The sequence below is a fragment of the Rhinolophus ferrumequinum genome, chromosome 18, assembly GCF_004115265.2.
Source record: "Rhinolophus ferrumequinum isolate MPI-CBG mRhiFer1 chromosome 18, mRhiFer1_v1.p, whole genome shotgun sequence".
NCBI lineage: Eukaryota > Metazoa > Chordata > Mammalia > Chiroptera > Rhinolophidae > Rhinolophus > Rhinolophus ferrumequinum.
In genome coordinates, this window is record NC_046301.1 from 49,112,796 (window position 1) to 49,135,081 (window position 22,286).

The window sequence follows — 22,286 nt, forward strand, 5'->3', positions numbered from 1 at the left end:
GCATGGCACTTAGTAAACGGTGATTTAAAACACAGCCCCCGTTTTCACAAAGGTCAATGTGGAGCTGCGGGGAGAGCAAGAATGTTCCTGAAATAGTGATAAAGTTGGAGGAGAGGGCTCAGTGAGGTAGGGTTAGGGTGGTGGAGAAACAGCCCAGCAATATCTGGGGATTTTGAAAGACATTTAAGGCAAAGCTGTCCCACAGAACCTTCTGCGAGGGACATATTCTATGTCTGCACTGTCTAATGTGGTAGCTGCTGTATTGAACACTTGAGGTTAGTATGAAAGGGAAATTGAATTTTAAATTTTATTTAATTTTAATTACAATTTTTAAATAATCTCACGTACCTAGTGGCTACTGTGTTGTATAGCACAGCTCTTAGCTCCCAACACTAATGTCCCTCAGGTCATCGAAATCGCAGAGGATTTCAGCAAGACTCACAGTGTTCACCAGACCAGCAGTACAAATGGGGGACCGTAAGGCCAAATGCAGTTCACCTTCTATCCATCCCTGAGACCATTTTTCTAATACAAATTCTGTTTTAAAAGATGTGCCTCTTCTCTACTACTACTCGTAGACGAAATGGTGAAAGCTGTTTTAAGGAAATATATGAACAGATGAAAAACTCATCTTTTGGGGAGAACCACTTTCCTAATTGATTTTGCCTTTTCAGGGGCTAGTACCTTGTATGTTCAATTAAAAACCAACAACACCAAATCTATCATTTTGAAGGCTTCTAATATTCATATCGTGTAATTCTAATAAATGTGGTCAGGACACAGGATACACGGACTAATGTCCTTTTAAAACAAGGAGATCAAGCACATGATGAAAGAAAAACCACATTCACTTGACTTCTAACCCGGTCTCCTGGGATCAGAGATTCATTAGGAAAAATTTCCTTCTGTTTAGTCCAGAGGCCCCGGGGGAAATTGGATGCTTAGCAGAGGGAATAAGAAGAGGGAACTGTGCCCGATGAGCAGATCCACAGAGCGCGGTAACGCTCCTCTGTGCGGTCCCTCAGCTTGTACCACGTGGGTGGACAGGACCTGGGTGTTGCGTTTGACTCATGAGCTGGCTGTGAACTGATGCTTCACTCCTTCCTGCTGTCTCGTGTGGGGACAGAGCTTCAGTCTCCATCATGAACCTTCCAGGGAGTAATTCTGACTTCCACACAGAATCCTCGCTCTCAGAGACCCATCCAGGTGAGTCTGAGAGCCCAGCAGGTACTGAAGGAAAGGGTCAGAGAGGTCAGAAGCTGAGAACACTCACCTGAGTCACTGCGACCCTAACAGCCCAGCCAGGACACTACAGATCACCGTGTCTGTGTTCTTGGGTTATTAATTGGTTTATAACTAAATCATTTAATACATTAATAAGGATGCTTGAATCTTCCATACAGGGACCATAGTTAACAATTAAGTGATGGATATGGATGTACCGTTAGGTGACCTGTAAAATGAGTGAGATGCATAAAATGGTTGGGGTACAATGAAAATATATCAGAGCAGTTTTGCCGTTGGGGGAGTAGGAGGATGGACTGTTAGGTGTGGAGGCCGGTGCAGTGAAGTTAGAGCGTTTGTATGGAATTTCTAAGATGGGGTGTATTTGAGCATGTGTTGTATTCACTAGAAAGATCCAGGCCAGTGGAGGTAGGAACTCCCTTGCAACACACATTTGTGAGACGTACATTGCAGTATCTTCTCTCCTGCTGGGGATTCACATGAAAAAGTTATTTAATAAGTAGAAAGAGGAATAGCAAAACTTTTATTTTGAATTATTTCAATCCTGGCGAGGCTGCATATAGTTTGGTTTGTTACGTGTTTACTTTCTCTGTTGGAACAGTTAGGCAGATATTCCGAGCCTACATTCATCCTTTCTACCCCGGTGCTCATTGTCTTCTATATTTTTAAGGAGAAATTCTGTCGTGCACTGGGGAGTATAAATTGAGCACTGATAAATATCTAGGAAAAGAGGACACAGTGCTGAGAACAAAAGAGTTTAGTGATGGAGAAATGAAGGTCACCCTTGTACCTTAAATCTTATGCCACAAAAACATTGTAGTCAGACCACGTTACATTTATGCAATGAGGACTTCAGTGTATCAGCTAATGGGGTGGACCATCTCCATCTTGATTTAAAATTTCTTTCTACTTCATGTGGGTTTTCAAACACGATGCTCTTACCCAGGGAAGCTAATGAACAAATGGAGAGGCTTCAACTCCGTCCCCTCTGCAAATTACATTGAATAAATGTCTGTATTAGATTCTATTGCAGCTGTAAAATATTCCCGCATGAGTTGATTAAAACAAACAAACATATGTTCTCACAGTTCTGGATGTGAGAAGCCTGAACTGAGTGTCATGGACTAATATCAAGGTGTCTGCAGAGCTGGGTTCCTTCTACAGGCTCAGGTGAAATGCTGTTTCCCTTCCTATTTCAGTCTGTATTCTGGCCACCTGCCTTTCCTGGCTCATGTCCATTCCTCCGCCTTCAAAGCCAGCAGTTTAGCTTCTTCATCTTGTCTCTCGCTTCTACATAGAGGAACATTGTGGTTACATTCCTCCCACCTGGATGACACTGGGTCATCTTCTTAACGTCAGCCTAAGGTTAGCAAGCCCGTCCCATCTCCTACCCTAATCCTCCCTTGCTATAAAAATATCAAATGCAAAGGCACTGGGGACAGAGTGTGGACATATTTTGGAGGCCCTTATCTGCTCACTACAAAGTCTCTTAAAAGTATATTATTATACACTCAGGTCCATTTTATAAGAGAAATAAAAGCAGAATTTACATAGTTTCTGGAATGAGTGAGTACACTAATTGCTTTAATAATTCACGCAAGGAAATAGTTGATTCAGAAAACCTGAACCTGCCTGCCCCTGACGCTGACACAGGACCTCACCTTGCTCCTCAGAGCCTGGGCCGCAGACCAGGAGCTGCAGCATCAACACCCCCTGGGAGCTGGTTAGAAATGCAGACTCTCTGAGCCCCCAGGACCTGCTGACTCAGATTCTGCGTCTGGTAGGATGCTATTGACCGTAGGCACATACAGGTTGAAGTGCTGGTCTTGACTACTTTTGCTCACCTTCTCTCTGTTGACTTGGGGGCTGAATAATGGTTGGGTGTGGGTGCTTTCCTGTGGATTGTAGGTGTTGGCAGTACTCCTTCAGGCAATGCCAGGTACCCCAGACATAATATCATTTATCGGTGAGAAACACTGACGAGAAGTAACCTGAAAAAAATTATAATCAGGGTCCATTAGATACTCCGGTATTCACTTGGACAGATCACTAAAGCCCTTCTGCTCCAACCCAGCGCCTTTGCTTCTTCCAAGAACACACTCCCACATTTCCTTGCCTCTCCCTCACTTTCTTCACTGAGGTCTCTGTTCAAATGTCACCTTGTTTGGAGGACTTGATAAATGCCCTTGGGAAAAAAAACCACTAGTCACTATCTTGTTTCACACTTGCTTTCCTTTTCTTCATATGATCTGTCACCATATGAAATGTTATATGTTTTTATTAGTAGCTTGCATATTATCTCTCCATCATTGACTTCTATGAACTTCTGTTTTTCAGCACTCTAGTAGCCACAGACTAGACAGTACCTAAAACAGGGTGATCACTCAATTTACATTCCTGAAATACATGAAGAATTTCTCATGAAAACTGTAGAATAGATGACACCTCTGGAAAGAAGCAGATTGGGACAAAAATTCCTAACCTGAGATGGCACAGGACCATTGGAAGGAAGAAGATCCATAGAAAAATATTGAAATTAATTACTTGGCTACAAAATAGAAATTGTAGCATTGGAGCATCTGAGTAATGTCACTTCGTATGAAAATTACTCGTGTGATTTTCCTGTCTTGGAAGTCACGTCTTCCTCATGAACCAGAGAATCTTACCAGAGTTTCAGAATTTGTTCTCCTGGGACTTTCAGAGGAGCCAGACCTGCAGCCCCTCATCTTTGGGCTTTTCCTCTCCATGTACCTGATCACTGTGTTTGGAAACCTGCTCATCGTCCTGGCCGTCAGCTCAGACTCCCACCTGCACACGCCCATGTACTTCTTCCTCTCCAACCTGTCCTTTGTGGACATCTGTTTCACCTCCACCACCATCCCCAAGATGCTGGTGAACATCCAGACGCAGAGCAAAGTCATAACCTATGAAGGCTGCATCACACAGATGTACTTTTTCCTATTCTTTGCAGCGTTGGATATCTGTCTCCTGACCGTGATGGCCTATGACCGCTTTGTGGCCATCTGTCACCCCCTGCACTACACGGTCATCATGCACCCCCACCTCTGCGGACAGTTGGTTCTGGTGTCCTGGATCATGAGTGTCCTGATTTCCTTGTTAGAAAGCTTAATGGTGCTGAGACTGTCCTTCTGTGCAGACTTGCAAGTCCCCCACTTTTTCTGTGAACTCAACCAGATGATCCAACTTGCCTATTCTGACACCTTTGTTAATACCCTGGTGTTATATATTGTAACTGTGCTACTGGGTGGTGGGTCCCTGACTGGGATCCTCTGCTCTTACTATAGGATCGTTTCCTGCATACGTGCGATGTCATCTGCTCAGGGGAAGTATAAAGCATTTTCTACCTGTGCGTCTCACCTCTCGGTCGTCTGCTTATTTTATTTAACAGGCCTAGCAGTGTATTTCAGCTCTGCTGTGACCCACAATGCACGCTCTAGTGCTACAGCCTCGGTCCTGTACACAGTGGTCACCCCCATGCTGAACCCCTTCATCTATAGTCTCAGGAATAAAGACATAAAGGGGGCTCTGAAAAGGTCCTTTGGGATGACAGCATAAAAGGGACGGTCGTCCTGACTGAAAAAGTGCCCTTGGTTTCATGGCTCCAAGTCTAAAACCTCACATTGTGATTCTTTAATTAGATTGTGTTTGTTGAATTCCTTCTTTTATTTATATTCTGGAATTTCCATTTGTGTTCAACTTTTCTATAAAATTTTAACTGTGTACTTTTTCCTGTAGAGTTGGCATTCAGTATTACTTTATACGAGTTGCAGGTGTGCACTGTCGCGGCTGGACATTTATGTAATATATATAGTGTTACCCCTTTAGTCTAGTACCCACCTGGCACTATGCGTAGTTGCTGCAATATTATTTACCATATTCCGTATGCTGTACTTTACATCCCTGTGACTATTTTGTAACTACCAATTTGTATTTCTTCATCCCTTCACTGTTTTACCCAACCCCACAACCCTCACCTGTCAGGCAACCATCAATTGTTCTCTATAATATGAGTCTGTTTCTGTTTTGTTTAGTTTTGTCTGGACATTCCACGTACAAGTGAGATCACACGGTATTTGTCTTTCTCTGTCTGACTGGTTTTACTTAGGATAATATCCTCCAGGTCTACACATGTTGTCACTAATGGGAAGATTTCACTCTTTTTTATGACCAGGTAATAATCCATTGTACATATGTACCACATCTTCTTCATCCAGTCGTCACGTGATGAGCACTTAGGTTGCTTACATATTGGTATTGTAAATAGTGTTGCAGTGAACATAGGGTTTCATACATCTTTCCTAATTAGTGTTTTGGATTTCTTTGGATAAATACTAGAGGGGAATTGTTGGCTCATACAGTAGTCCCTTTTTTAATTTTTTGAGGAAACTCCATACTGTGTTCCATATTGGCTGCAATTTGCAATCCCATTGACAGTACATGAGAGTTCTTTTTTTATCCACGTCCCGACTGGCACTTGTTGCTTGTTGATTTACAACAGCCATTCTGACACGTGTGAGTCGATATCTCATTGTGGTTTTAATTTGATGATTAATGACCTTGACCATCTTTTTATATACCAATTAGCCGTCAGTATGTCCTCTTTGGAGAAACGTCTATTCAGGTCCTCTGCCCTTTTTGAAATGGGATTGTTTGTTGTTTTGAGGTTGACCTGTATGTATTCTTTACAAATTTGGGATATAACCCTTATCTGATGTATCATTGGCAAATGTCTGCTCCCAATCAGTAGGTTGTCTTTTCTATTTGTTGATGATTTTCATTGCTGTGCAAGAACTTTTTAGTTGGATGTAGTTCCACTTGTTTATTTTTTTTGTGTTATTTCCCTTGCCCAAGAAGGTATATATCAGAAAACAAATGTTGTTAAGAGCAATGTCAGAGAATTTACTGCCTATGTTTTCTTCCAGGAGTTTTATGGTTCCAAGTCTTACATTTAAGTCTTTCATCCGTTTTGAATTTATTCTTGTATATCGTGTAAGAAGGTGTTCCAGTTTCATAGTTTCCCATATATTTAAGTTTTCCCAACACCATTTATTGCAGAGACTGTCTTTACCTCACTGTATATTCTTGCCTCGTTGTCAGAGACAAAGGATCATGTAAGTGTGGGTTTATTTCTGGGCTCTTTATTCTATTTCATTGAATTAAGTGTCTGTTTTTATGCCTATACTATGCTGTTTTCATTACTGTAGCCTTGTAGTATAGCTTGATATCAGGTAACAGGATAGCTCCAACATTGCTGTTTCTCAAGAGTCCAAGTGGTCATTCATGGTCTTTTGTGGTTTCTTATCAATTTTAAGATCATTTCTTCTATTTCTTTGAAAAATGCGTAGTTAATATTTAGAAAACAGTTGAATTTTAATACAATAATACTGAACTATCAGAAAGAGAAATAAAGAAAACAATCTCATTTATAATTGCATCAAAAGAACCCCTAAGAATAAATTGGACCAAGAAGGGAATAGACCTATACTCAGAAAAGTACATGACACTGAAAAAGAAATTGTAGAATATACAATAAATGGAAGCTTTTGTGGTGGTATCGGAGAGGAGAAATTAACATCATTAAAATGTCCACACTACCCAAGGCAATCTATTGACTTAATACAATCCCTATCAAAACACCAAAAATCAATCAAGTACATTTGGAGATGTAATTAGCTTTATTAAGTGATTCCTGAATGAGGCAGTGTCCCTTCCAGCAACCAGAAGGGAACAGCCAGTGGTTGTATAAAATGGAAGGTTTTCATTGAAGAAGGGTGGGGTGAAGAGTTATTAAGAAAAAAAAAGACAACATGAATTTTACACCTGGGTTTTGGGGAGGAGGAAGGGAACAGCAATGGTTTTATCCTATAGATTCCAAATTCCTTCCATGGGGAATGGAGAGGGTCCATGTGACCAGTGCTTTCACAGAAAATTCCAGACTGCTCGATTAAAATTACATATCTAATAGAGGTTGAAACTGCTGAGAGGTCCCATATGAAATCAAAGTTTGGCCTCATGGCTTTTTAGCACCAGTGATGCCATTTTGTGCCTGTGATTTTCTCTTTAACTGTAGTATGGACATTTTAACAATATTAATTCTTCTAGTAATGGAGTATATCTTTCCATATTTGATCTCCTTTCAAATGCATCCATTGCTGAATTAAAGGAGCCATACAAAAATTAAGAATACATTTTGCATGAATATATATATATATATATATATATATATTTATGCATAAATCTATTTATAGATAATTACATATATAAATTATACAAATATTTATAATTAATATATATGTAATCAATACATAATTAATTGCTTTGTTATGTGATTGTAAAAAATGTAATCACCCTGATCCTATTTCCGCATTTCTGATGATATGGGCTGATGAAGCTAAATCAGGTGGATGCTGTTAGAATAAATAAACTGTTTGGAAATAGTCATGAGTCTAAGAACTATTTCACAGGTAAGGAGTGTATGTACACGTACATATATGGACATTTTTACCAGACTCTATTTCAGGTAACACACACACACACACACACACACACACACACACACACCATCACACAGACTCATTAATGTCACTTTCATGTGAAAGGAAACTGGAAAGAAATTTGGAGAGAATAGAAGTTAAAAGAATGAATGGTTAAATTAACATGAAACTAGGAGAATTAGAACTGTAGGCGTATGGAGTTAAAGAAGAATGGTTGACCTGAATGTCAGTACTGAATACATTTCCTATCTTAATGCACAAAGGCTTCAAAGTCAGAATCACATTTACTTTATGCAATGGAGACTTCCTTACAGCGGCTCAGGGAACAAATTCTAAACCACCAGTGTTCTTGAACAATATTTAAAGGCAATGACAATTATCCGTCAATTTAAAAATATATGAAACAAATAACCTTTTCATCTGTGGACAACTTCACATCTTTGAGACTCTTCAGTTTTCTCAGTTGTGAAATGTGGATAATAAAAGTAGCTTTTCCATAGATATTTGAGAAGATTGAATGAGATAATCATTAAAAATAGCCTTATGGTATCAGACATATATAATGGGACATAATATATAATGTCCCAATAAATCTTGGCTATTATTTTTCTGCTCACAAGGTGAGCAAGTGTACATAGGTGGTAATCAGCTTGCTTCCCAGAAATTAGTGCAGGAATTTGGTAGCATATCAACTGGCCTCGGTAAGAGACTATGAAAACAAACCAAATCGCTTACTCCTTGAGTCTGCAGAATTATCTTTTCAGAGAAGCCGTTACATGTGCAGGTTGGCACCAAGCAGTAGAACAGAAAGAACAGACCTGGAAGACAGACCTGATTACAGTGCAGGTGCGTGTGCTGTGTGGCCAGAGCAGTGCAGGGCCACCATCTTCACTGGTATGACAACCGTTCGCCAGGAGTCTGTGAGCCTAGGAGAGTATGAATGTATATAAAGTACCTTGCATGTAGTCAGGCACAAAGAAATGGTTCTGAGATCATTAGGAGCAGATTTTACAAAAATAACCCATATAAGGAATTACTTGAAAAGCAACCTCCTGCTGTGTTCTAGATTCAAAGCCCAGAGAACGCATTCTGCTGGACATGGTTCTCTGCAGTCCTGGACTGAGCTCCCTGTTTGGTCATCAGGAGACCCTGCAAACCTTGAATTTTCTGTGAAACATTGTTAGGCTTATTGTACTATGCTTGCAAAAGCAGAATTTGGGGACACATTGACACAAAACATAAAGATACTGTGTCATCAAACCCTCACTTCACCAGAAAACTAAATTAACCAGAAGAACCTTTTCTGAGAATTCTAGTGTTTCTGGTTCATTGATATTTATTAAAGACAATGCTGAACAATAACATTACTGCACGCAGCTAGAGCACACATCATTTTTAAAAACATTATTAATGTTTTAAGCTGATTCATAAAACCATTGAAGCCGCATAAACTGGTATGTGAATAATCAAGGCAGCATTATTCAATTAACCCCAAAGAATACATACCGAGGGGGGTGTCAAAAAACATGTACATATTTCAAGAGATGTTATCTGTGTATCACTTTTTGAAGTTTAATTGGATTACAGTAGCAACGTGTAGTATGGTGTTTGCTCAAAAGATGGCATTAACCAAATGAATGCTAGCTTCATTCGTTGTATTACTATTTTAATACAGTTTTCTCCTTTCTTAAAATGTGTACACCCTTTTTGTCACCCTCTGTATGTCCACAAAGTGGTGAGCTGATAAACAAACTGTGATATATCCATGCAGTCCAATACTATTTAGCAATAAGTAATAAAAAGCAACAAATTACAAAAACAACAACAACAACAACAACAAAGCCCACTGGTTATGACAGTGCATGACATATTTTTCAGTTTTATAATGACAAATTTAAGACGTAGAGGAAAACTGAAAGACAGGTATAGCGATCACCTATATGTTCATCACCTACATTTGACACATAACATTTGTATTATTTGCTTTATCTGCATTGCATTTCTGCTAGGAAGCATTTGAAAACACACAGTAGGACTCTTCATTGAAATACTATGAAAGTGTTTTTCATATTAATTTTCCTCTGTCAGCACTATTGCACTTGGGAACATCGACAAAACTTCCTGATATTTAATATTTAATTTACATTCAAATTTCTTCTGCAGAAAGTTTTGTGCCAAAGTCCCCTCCCGGCATTGGTATGATTTTTTATTACATAAAAGCAATTACCAAAAAGAATCTAAACTGACACTTGACTTGTGAAGAGTACTGAAGAAATACATGGGGTTACTGCCCTCCAGTTGCTGTAAGGAGCCCTGATGGGGCAAAAACACCAGTGTGCGACCCCGAGATGAGAAACGGGCCCCGATGGAGGGCAAGCCCAAGTAGAGCTTCATTAGCAGCGGGTCTGCGTGTGGCTCTCCGTGTCTTCCTGCATCATCAGCGAGAGGGCCGTTTGGGACTCAATAGGCAGATTGGGTGCGAGCCAGCAAACAGGGAGTAACAGTCAGACTTGAGTGATATGTGCCTCACGTTCCTTTGCATGGCACTTAGTAAACGGTGATTTAAAACACAGCCCCGTTTTCACAAAGGTCAATGTAAAGCTGCAGGGAAAGCAAGAATGTTCCTGAAATAGTAACAACATTGGAGGAGAGGGCTCAGTGAGGTAGGGTTAGGGTGGTGGAGAAACCGCCCAGCAACACCTGGGATTTTAGAAAGAACTTTAAGGCAAAGCTGTCCCACAGAACTTTCTGCGAGGGACATATTCTACGTCTGCACTGTCTAATGTGGTAGCTGCTGTATTGAACACTTGAGGCTGGTATGACTGGGGAACTGAATTGTAAATGTTACTTAATTTTAATTACAATTTGTAAAAAGTCACACATATCTTGTGGCTACTGTGTTGTATAGCACAGCTCTTAGCTCCCAACACAAATGTCCCTCCGTTCATCGAAATCCAAGAGGATTTCAGCAAGACTCACAGTGTTCACCAGACCAGCAGTAAAAACAGGGGACCATACGGCCAAATGTGGTTTACCTTCTATCCATCCCAGAGACCGTTTTTCTAATCCGAATTCTGTTTTTAAAGATGTGTGTCTTCTCTATTAATGATCGTAGCAAAAATTATGAAAGTTGTTTTAAGGAAATACTGAACAGATGAAATCTTTATCTTTTGCGAAGAATCACTTTCCTAATTGTTTTTTCTTTTCAGGATGCTAGTTCTATGTATGTTGAATTTAAGAAAATCAAAACAAAGGTCTACCACATTTAAAGGCCTCTAATATTCATATCGTGTAATTCTTATAAATGTGGTCGAGACACCGGATACACGGACTAATATCCTTGTAATTCAGGGAGATCAAGGACATGATGAAATAAAAACCAAATTCACTTGACTTCTAACCCGGTCTCCTGGGATCAGAGATTCATTAGGAAAAATTTCCTTTCTGTTTAGTCCAGAGGCCCCGGGGGAAATTGGATGCTGAGCAGAGGGAATAAGAAGAGGGAACTGTGCCTGATGAGCAGATCCACAGAGCGCGGTAACGCTCCTCTGTGCGGTCCCTCAGCTTGTACCACGTGGGTGGACAGGACCTGGGTGTTGCCTTTGACTCCTGAGCTGGCTGTGAACTGATGCTTCACTGCTTCCTGCTGTCTCGTGTGGGGACAGAGCTTCAGTCTCCATCATGAACCTTCCAGGGAGTAATTCTCACTTCCACACAGAGTCCTCCCTCTCAGGGACCCCATCCAGGTGAGTCTGAGAGCCCAGCAGGTACTGAAGGAAACGGTCAGAGAGGTCAGAAGCTGAGAACACTCACCTGAGTCACTGCGACCAGAACAGCCCAACCAGGAGACTAGAGATCTCCAGAGATCTCTGTGTCTGAGTTTTTTGTTAAGTAATTGATTTATAATTAATTCATTTAATATATTATTAGGATGCTTGAATATGCAATACAGGTACCATAGTTGACAATCAAGGGATGGGCATGGATGTACCGTTAGGTGACCCTGTAGAATGACTGAGATGCATAAAAAGGTTGTAGCACAATGAAAACATGTCAGAGCAGTTTTGCTGTTGTGGGAATAGGAGTGTAGAGTGTTAGGTATGGAGACCGGTGCAGTGCAATCAGAACGTTTGTATGGAATTTCTAAGATGGGGTGTATTTGACCATGTTTGGTATTCCTTGGAAAGATCCAGGCCAGTGGAGGTAGGAACTCCCTTGCAAGAGCTGTTCGTGAGACATGCATTGCAGTAACTTCTCTCCTGCTGGGTATTCACGTGGGAAAGTTATTTAATAAGTAGAAAGAGGAATACCAAATAGTTTTACTTTGAATTATTTCAATCCTGGCAAGGCTGCCTATATTTTGGTTTGTTGCTTGTTTACTTTCTCTGTTGGAACAGTTAATTAGGGTTTCCTAGCCCACATTCAGCCTTTTCCCCCTGTGGTCATTGTCTTCTATATTTTTAATGAGAAATTCTGTCATGCACTGGTGAGTATAAATTGAGGACTGATCAACTTCTGGGCAAAGAGGACACAGTGCTGAGAACAAACACTTCAGTGATGGAGAAAGGAAGGTCACCCTTGTACCTTAAATCTTATGCCACAAAAACATTGTAGTCAGACCACGTTACATTTATGCAATGAGGACTTCAGTGTATCAGCTAATGGGGTAGAATATCTTCATCTTGATTTAAAATTTCTTTTCTACTTCATGTGGGTTTTCAAACACAATGCTCTTACCCAGGGAAGCTAATGAACGAATGGAGAGGCTTCAACTCCGTCCCCTCTGCAAATTACATTGAATAAATGTCTGTATTAGATTCTATTGCTGCTGTAAAATATTTCCGCATTAGTTGATTAAAACAAACAAGTATATGTTCTCACAGTTCTGGATGTGAGAAGCCTGAAATGAGTGTCATGGACTAATATCAGATGTCTGCAGAGCTGGGTTCCTTCTAGAGGCTCAGGTGAAATGCTGTTTCCCTTCCTATTTCAGTCTGTATTCTGGCCACCTGCCTTTCCTGGCTCGTGGCCATTCCTCCGCCTTCATAGCCAGCAGTTTAGCTTCTTCATCTTGTCTCTCGCTTCTACATAGAGGACCATTGTGGTTACGTTCTTCCCACCTGGATGACACTGGGTCATCTTCTTAAAGTCAGTCGGTTAGCAAGCCTGTCCCATCTCCTACCCTAGTCCTCTCTTGCTATAAAAGTATCAAGTGCAAAGGCACTGGGGATGGGGTGTGGGCATATTTTGGAGGCCCTTATTCTGCTCACTACAAAGTCTCTTAAAAGTGTATTATTATACACTCAGGGACCCTTATATAAGAGAAATGAACATAGAATTTATCATAGTTTCTGCAACGAATGACTACACACTTGCTTTAAATATTAATACATGGAAGGAGATATTTGATTCAAAAGACCTGAACCTGCCTGCCCCTGACGCTGACACAGGACCTCACCTTGCTCCTCAGAGCGTGGTCCACAGACCAGGAGCTGCAGCATCAACACCCCCTGGGAGCTGGTTAGAAATGCAGACTCTCTGAGCCCCCAGGACCTGCTGACTCAGATTCCGCATCTGGTAGGATGCTGTTGACCGTAGGCACATACAGGTTGAAGTGCTGGTCTTGACTAGGTTTGCTCACCTTCTCTCTGTTGACTTGGGGGCTGAATAATGGTTGGGTGTGGGTGCTTACCTGTGGATTGTAGGTGTTACCAGTATTCCTTCAGGCAATGTCAGGTACCCCAGACATAATATCATTTCTGGGCGAGAAAAACTGCCGGGAAGCAGCATGAAAATAATTATAATCAAGGTTCTTCAGATCCTCCGATATTCACTTCAGACAGATCACTAAAGCCCTTCTGCTCCACCCCCGGACCTTTGCACTGGCCATTCCTCCTTCCAAGTATACACACCCACATTTCCTTGCATCTCCTTCACTTTCTTCACTAGAGTCTCTGTTCAAATGTCACCTTGTTTACAGGACTTGACTAAATGATCTTGGGGAAAAAAAACAATAGTCACTATCTTGTTTTACTCTTCCTTTCCATTCTTCATATGATCTGTCACCATATGAAATGTTGTATGCTTTTATTATTAGCTTGCATATGTTTTCTCCTTCATTGACTTGTATAAACTTCTGTTTTTCAGCCCTCTAGCACTCACAGGCTAGACAGTACCTAAAACACGGTGAGAGCTCAATTTGTATTCCTGAAGTACATGAAGAATTTCTCATGAAAATTGTAGAATACACGACAGTGGAAAGAAGCAGATTGGGACAAAAATTCCTAATCTGCGATGGCGCAGGAATCCCCTAAAAAGAACAAGATCCGTACAAAAACATTGAAATTAATGACTTGGCTACAAAATATAAATTGTAGCATTGGAGCATCTGAGTAATGTCACTTTCTATGAAAATTACTCAGGTGATTTTCCTGTCTTGGAAGTCACGTCTTCCTCATGAAACCAGAGAATCTTACAAGAGTTTCAGAATTTGTTCTCCTGGGACTTTCCGAGGAGCCAGACCTGCAGCCCCTCCTCTTTGGGCTTTTTCTCTCCATGTACCTGATCACTGTGTTTGGAAACCTGCTCATCGTCCTGGCCGTCAGCTCTGACTCCCACCTGCACACGCCCATGTACTTCTTCCTCTCCAACCTGTCCTTTGTGGACATCTGTTTCACCTCCACCACCATCCCCAAGATGCTGGTGAACATCCAGACGCAGAGCAAAGTCATAACCTATGAAGGCTGCATCACGCAGATGTACTTCTTCCTACTCTTTGGCATGTTGGATAACTTCCTCCTGACCGTGATGGCCTATGACCGCTTCGTGGCCATCTGTCACCCCCTGCACTACACGGTCATCATGAACCCCCGGATCTGTGGACTGTTGGTTCTGGTGTCCTGGATCATGAGTGTCCTGAATGCTTTATTACAAAGTTTAATGGTGCTGAGGCTGTCCTTCTGTACAGACTTGGAAATACCCCACTTTTTCTGTGAAGTCAACCAGATGATCCAACTTGCCTGTTCTGACACCTTTCTTAACACCCTGGTGATGTATTTTGTAGCTGTGCTGGTAGGTGGTGGTCCCCTGACTGGGATCCTTTGCTCTTACTATAGGATCGTTTCCTGCATACGTGCGATGTCCTCTGCTCAGGGGAAGTATAAAGCATTTTCTACCTGTGCGTCTCACCTCTCAGTTGTCTCCTTATTTTATGTAACATGCCTAGGAGTGTACCTCAGCTCTCCTGCTACCCACAATGCACGCTCTAGTGCTACAGCCTCGGTCCTGTACACAGTGGTCACCCCCATGCTGAACCCCTTCATCTACAGTCTCAGGAATAAAGACATAAAGGGGGCTCTGAAAAGGTCCTTTGGGATGACAGCATAAAAGGGACGGTCGTCCTGACTGAAAAAGTGCCCTTGGTTTCATGGCTCCAAGTCTAAAACCAGACATTGTGATTCTTTAATCAGATTGTGTTTATGGAATTTCCTTCTTTTATTTATATTCTGGAATATCTATTTGTTTGAGTTCAACTTCTGTATACAATTTTTTTAATTATTTATGTTTTTTATTTATAGTTGACCCTCAATATTATTTTATATTACTTTTGGGAGTGCACTATAGTGGTTAGACATTCATATAATTTATGTAGTGACCCCCCATTAGTCTGTACCTCCTGGCACTATATACAGTTGCTGCAATGTTATTTACTATATTCTGTATGCTGTATTTACATCCCTGGGACTATTTTGTAAATATCAATTTATATTTCTTAATCCCTTTACTTTTTTACCCAGCCCCATACCCTCACCTTTATGGCAACCATGAATTTGTTTTCTGTAAATATGTCTGTTTTTGTTTTGTTTATTTTTCTCTTTCAATTCCATGTATAAGCAAGATCATATGGTATTTGTCTTTCTCTGTCTGACTTGTTTTACTTAGCATAATTCCCTCCAGGTACACCCATGGTGTCACAAATGGTAAGATTTCGTTCCTTTTTATGACCACGTAATAATCCATTGTATATATGTACCACATCTTCTTTATCCAGTCGTCAAGTGATGAGCACTTAGGTTGCTTACATATTGGCTATAGTAAACAGTGTTGCAGTGAGCATAGGGGTTCACATATCTTTCCTAATTAGGTGTTTTGGATTTCTTTGGATAATTACTCAGCAGTGGAATTGCTGTGGTCCATATTGGCTTCACCAATTTGCAGTTCCACCGACAGTACACGAGGGTTCTGTTTTTCTCCACGTCCTCACCTGCACTTGTTGCTTATTGATGTACAACAGCCATTCTGACACGTGTGAGTTGATATCTCATTGTAGTTTTAATTTGATGATTAGTGACCTTGACTATCTTTTAATATACCCTTTGGACATCGGAGAAATGTCTTTTCAGTTCTCTGACCTTTTTAAACGGGATTGTTTGTTGTTTTGAGGTTGAGTTGTATGTATTCTTTATAAATTTGGTATATAACCCTTATCTGATGTATTATTGGCGAATGTCTCCTCCCCAATCAGTAGGTTGTCTTTTCCTTTTGTTGATCATTTTCATTGCTGTGCAAAACCTTTTTACTTGGGTGTAGTTACACTTGTTTATTTTTTGTTTTGTTTCCCCTGCCCAAGGAGATATATCATAAAACAAATGTTACTAAGAGCAATGTCAGAGAATTACTGCCTATGTTTTCTTCTAGGAGTTTTATGGTTCCAAGTCTTACATTTAAGTCTTTCGTCCATTTTGAGTTTATTCTTGTATATGGTGTAAGAAGGGGTTTCAGTTTCATATTTTCCCATAAATGCAAGTTTTCCCAACACCATTTATTGCAGAGACTGTCTTTACCTCACTGTATATTCTTGCTTTGTTTTCATAGACAAACGACCATGTATGTGTGGGTTTATTTCTGATCTCTTTATTCTATTCCAATGAATTGTGTGTCTGTTTTTATACCCGTACCGTGCTGTTTTTATTACTATAGACTTGTAGTATAGCTTGATATCAGGTAGCATGATATCTCCAACTTTGTTCTTTCTCAAGAGTGCTGTGGTTATTCATGGTCTTCTGTGGTTACATATCAATTTAAGATTTTTGTTCTTGTCCTTGAAAAATGCAAAGTTAATATTTAGAAATCAGTTGAATTTTTATGCACTAATACCGAACTATCAGAAAGAGAAATAAAGAAAACAATCTCATTTATAATATCATCAAAAATATACCTCGGAATAAATTTGACCAAGGAGAGAATAGACCTATACACAGAAAAGTACATGACACTGAAGAAAGATATTGAAGAAGATACAATAAATGGAAGCTTATATTGTGGTATCAGACAGGAGAAATTAACATCGTTAAAATGTCCACACTACCCAAAGCAATCTATTGACCTAATGCAATCTCTATCAAAGCACCAAAAATCAACCAAGTATATTTGGTGATGTAATTGGCTTTATTAAGTGATTCCTGAATGAGGCAGCATCCCTTCCAGCAACCAGAAGGGAACAGCCAGTTGTTGTGCAAAATGGAAGGTTTTCAATGAAGAAGGGTGGGGCGAGGACCTATTAACAAGAGAAAAGAAAAGACTAATTTTACACCTAGGTCTTTTTGGAGGAGATAGGGAACTGCAAGGTTTCTCATCCTACAGATTCCCTCTTCCTTCCTTGGGGAATGTAGAGGGCCCTTGTGACTAGTGCTTTCACAGAAAATTCCAGACTGGTTGATTAAAATTACATTTCTAATAGAGGTTGAAACTGCCAAAAAGGTCCCATATTAAATTTATGTTTGGCCTAATGAGTTTTTACCACCAGTGATGCCATTTTGGGCCTGTGACTTTCTCTTTAACTGTAGTATGGACACTTTGCAATATCAGTTCTTTCAAAAATTGAGCAGAGAATCTCTTTCCATATTTGAGTCTCCTTTAAAATGCATCCATTGCTGAGTTAAAGGAGCCATACAAAAATTAAGAATACATATTGCATGAATATATATATATATACACACATATACATATATTTATAATTATATATTTAAATTATATAACTATTTATAATTTATATATGTAATCTACGTTTAATTAATTGCTTTGTTATGTGATTGTAAATAATGTAATCACCCTGATCTTATTTACACATTTCTGATGGTGATATGGGATGATGAAGCTAATTCAGGTGGATGCTGTTAGAAAAAATAAAATGTTTGGAAATAGTTGGTGAGTCTAAGAACTCTTTCACAGGTAAGGAGTGTATGTACACGTACATATATGTACATTTTTGCCCGACTCTATTTCAGGTAAACACACACACACACACACACACACACACACACACACACATCATCACACAGACTCATTAATGTCACTTTCATGTGAAAGGAAACTGGAAAGGAATTTGGAGAGAATAGAATTTAAAAGAATGAATGGTTAAATTAATATGAAACTAGGAGAATTAGAACTTTAGGCGCATGGAGTTAAAGAAGAATGGTTGACCTGAATGTCAGTACTGAATACATTTCCTATCTTAATGCACAAAGGCTTCAAAGTCAGAACCACGTTTATTTTATGCAATGGAGAGTTCATTAGTGCATTTAAGGGAACAAATTCCCCAAATTGACGTATCTCAATGCTGTCGGCTGGCAAATAATATTGAGTTGGCAGTTCATCGTCAAAAAGGTTTTATTTGGGGAAAAGAAAGAACAAGGAAAAAGATAGCTGCCACCCTGCACCTGCACCTGGAGACCCAGAAAGGCACGTGTTCTAAAATGGTAGATAGTTATCTATACATATGTATAAGGGGGACAGGAACCACAGGTTTTTTGAAAAGGAAGTTAGGACCATAGATTTTTACTACGTGGGCTCATAAACTTCCACGAACTTATCTCCCCATTTAGACCTCCCAGCCTGATCAGTTTCCTTAAAATGCCAGTTCTCTTTGCAAAAGGAAGAATTAATGCAGACCCATATGACGGATGAAATTCTTAAAGAAAGGATGATAGCATGAATTTGTGACTGTGAGAGAGACGTGGCATCACTGTGCTTCACGCAGAGATAGGGAAGAAGTGAACCATGAGAAGCAGTTATACCTGAGGATAACTGTGCCGAGTATTGGGGGGCCCACAGCCGTGAGGTAGAAGGGACTTTGAGTGTTTTCTTGGGCTGTGGCAGAATGTAGATTTGGAGGAAGTGATCCGAAAGTGTTTACTTTGTCACTCCTGGATTAAGGTATTTTTTCCTTCATAAGCCAGACGTGAACGTCAGAACACAGCGAAGTCTCCCTGTATGTGGCGTCCCGTCGAAACCCCTGGCTGGCTGTTTGGCAACAGGCGTTCTGTGATGGGTGATACGGAAGAAGGGAGCCTGCCCCTTCCTGAGTCACTGCAGTGAAGGCACTTGAACTGAGGCGACTTGGGGAAAACACTTTAATGGCTAAACGTTCTAGCTTTGATTTTTCTCAACAGAAGTATATTTGTTTTCTTCACAATATCGGGATTTTTCTTGGAATACTTGGCTCCAGATGAATTCATAATTCAAGGAAGTGATTGAGGAAAGGACAACATTGGCTTTCATGGTCAAGATATTTTCATGTAAGATGCTGGCTATGGCAATAATAATATTATTATAAATTCTTTCAAATTCTAGAAAGACCTGGTTTCTAAGCCACCAGTGTTCTTGATCACTATTTAAAGAAAATGACAATTATTTCTCAATTTAAAAATATATGAAAGAGAGGGCGGCCGGTTGGCTAAGTTGGTTAGAGTGCAGCGCTCATAACACCAAGGTCACCAGTTCGATTCTCACATGGGCCACTGAGCTGCGCCCTCCACAACTGGATTGAAAACGACTTGAGTTGGAGCTGATGAGTCCTGGAAAAACATGTTGTTCCCCAATATTCCCCATTAAAAAAATTAAAAAAAAAAAGAAATATATATATATATATATACATATATATATATATATATATGTATATATATGAAAGAAATAACCTTTTCATCCGTGGACAACCTCACCTCCTCAAAACTCTTCAGTTTTCTCAGTTGTGAAATGTGGATAATAAAAGTACCTTTGCCATAGATATATGAGAAGATTGAATGAGAAAATCATTAAAAAGAACTTAATGGTATCTGACATATATTATGTCCCAATAAATGCTGCAATTATTATTCTGCTCAGGCGATGAACAGGTGTACATAGGTGGTAATCAGCTTGCTTCCCAGAAATTAGTGCAGGAATTTGGTAGCATATCAACTGGCCTCGGTAGGAGAATATGAAATCAAACCGAATCGCTTACTCCTTGAGTCTGTACAATTATCTTTTCAGAGAGGCAGTTACATGTGCAGGTTGGCACCAAGCAGTAGAACAGAAAGAGCAGACCTGGAAGACAGACCTGATTACAATGCAGGTGCGTGTGCTGTGTGGCCAGAGCAGTGCAGGGCCACCATCTTCACTCGTGTGACACCTTCCGCCAGGAGTCTGTGAGCCTAGGAGAGTATGAACGTATGTAAAGTGCCTCGCATACAGTGAGGCACAAAGAAATGGTTCTGAGATCATTAGGAGCAGAATTTACAAAAATAACCTTATAAGGAATTACTTGAAAAGCAACCTCCTGCTGTGTTCTAGATTCAAAGCCCAGAGAACGCATTCCGCTGGACATGGTTCTCTACAATCCTGGACTTCAACTCCCTGTTTGGTCATCAGGAGACCCTGCAAACCTTTAATTTTCTGTGAAACATTGTTAGGCTTATTATACTATGCTTGCAAAAGCAGAATTTGGGGATACAGTGAAACAAAACCAAAAGATACCATGTCATCAAATCCTCACTTTACCTGAAAGCTAAATTAACGAGAAGAACATTTTCTGAAAATTCTAGTGTTTCTGATTTTATTGAAATTTATTAAACACGAGGCTGAACAATAACATTACTACATGAGGCCAAATTAGCAGTCATTTAGAAAAAACCATTAATGTTTTAAGCTTATTTTTAAAAACGTTGAAGCCTGTTTAAACTGGTATGCGAATAATCAAGGCAACTTTATTCATATCACCCAAAGAATACATACTGGGGGGGAGAACAGGGGTGCCAAAAATATACATATTTCAAGAGATGTCATCTATGTATTACTTTTTGAAGCTGAATTGAGCTACAGTAGCAACGTGTAGTAAGACGTTCGCTCAAAAGATGGTGTTAATCAAATGAGCGCTAGCGTCATTCATTGTGTTACTATTTCAATACTGTTTTTTTCCTTTCTTAATGTGTGTACATTTTGGGGGGACCCTCTGTATGTCCACAAAATGGTGAGTAGATAAACAAAATGTGATACATCCGTACAGTCGACTACTGTTTAGCAATAAACAATAAAAAGAAATCAACTACTAAAAAACCAAAAGACAAAAAAACCTACTGAAGCCCACGGATATACCAGTGGTGTGACGTATTTTTTCAACATTTTTATTATGACAATTTTAAACATAGAGAAAAAGTGATAGACTCGTACAGTGATCACCTTTATGTTCATCACCTATATTTACTACATAACATTTGTATTATTTGCTTTATCTGCATTACTTTTCTGCTAGGAAGCATTTGAAAACACATAGAACAACACTTCATTGAAATGCTACGCATGCGTTGTTTCATATCAACTTTCCTCTGTCAGCACTATTGGACTTGGGAACATCGGCAAGAACTTCCGTATATTTAATTCACATTCAAATTTCTCCTGGGGAAAGTTTTGAGACAAAGTTCTGTCCCCACGATGGTAAAATTTCATATTACATAAAAGCAAGTATCACAAAGAATCTAAACTGACACTTGACTTGCGAAAAGTACGGAAGAAATACATGGGGTTACGGCCCTCAAGTTGCTGTAAGGAGCCCTGATGGGGCAAAAACACCAGTGTGGGACCCCGAGATGAGAAACGGGCCCCGATGGAGGGCAAGCCCGAAGTAGAGCTTCATTAGCAGCGGGTCTGCGTGTGGCTCTCCGTGTCTTCCTGCATCATCAGCGAGAGGGCCGTTTGGGACTCAATAGGCAGAACGGGTGCGAGCCAGCAAACACGGAGTAACAGTCAGACTTGAGTGACATGTGCCTCACGTTCCTTTGCATGGCACTTAGTAAATGGTGATTTAAAACACAGCCCCCGTTTTCACAAAGGTCAATGTGGAGCTGCGGGGAGAGGAGGAATGTTCCTGAAATAGTAATAAAGTTAGTAGAGAGGGCTCAGTGAGGTAGGGTTAGAGTGGTGGAGAAACCGCCCAGCAACACCTGGGGATTTTGAAAGACATTTAAGGCAAAGCTGTCCCACAGAACTTTCAGCGAGGGACATATTCTACGTCTGCACTGTCTAAAGTGGTAGCTGCTGTATTGAACACTTGAGGCTGGTATGACTGGGGAACTGACTTGTAAATGTTATTTAATTTTAATTACAATTTTTAAATAGTCACACATATCTTGTGGCTACTGTGTTGTATAGCACAGCTCTTAGCTCCCAAGACAAATGTCCCTCAGGCCATTGAAATCCGAGAGGATTTCAGCA

General features: G+C 40.1%; 2 protein-coding genes across 2 annotated transcripts; both read left to right on the forward strand.

Annotated features, from left to right (window-relative positions):
• Positions 1-3,900: 3,900 nt before the first annotated feature.
• LOC117038484 (olfactory receptor 7A17-like) lies at positions 3,901-4,821 on the forward strand. Its single transcript, XM_033135451.1, has one exon. It carries the CDS (start codon positions 3,991-3,993, stop codon positions 4,819-4,821), a length of 831 nt encoding a protein of 276 aa, XP_032991342.1. The 5' UTR covers positions 3,901-3,990.
• Positions 4,822-14,315: 9,494 nt separating this feature from the next.
• LOC117038485 (olfactory receptor 7A10-like) lies at positions 14,316-15,146 on the forward strand. The gene is made up of 2 exons (XM_033135452.1): positions 14,316-14,670; positions 14,956-15,146. Exons 1-2 carry the CDS (start codon positions 14,316-14,318, stop codon positions 15,144-15,146), a joined length of 546 nt encoding a protein of 181 aa, XP_032991343.1.
• The last annotated feature ends 7,140 nt before the right edge of the window (positions 15,147-22,286 follow it).

Excerpts from the sequence above, each read along its gene's own strand:
- LOC117038485 (XM_033135452.1), top strand. The coding sequence starts at position 14,316 with ATGTACCTGATCACTGTGTTTGGAAACCTGCTCATCGTCCTGGCCGTC. Across the intron at positions 14,671-14,955 it reads TCTGGTGTCCTGGATCATGA|TTGTCTCCTTATTTTATGTA; the intron begins GTGTCCTGAATG and ends CTCACCTCTCAG.
- LOC117038484 (XM_033135451.1), top strand. The coding sequence starts at position 3,991 with ATGTACCTGATCACTGTGTTTGGAAACCTGCTCATCGTCCTGGCCGTC.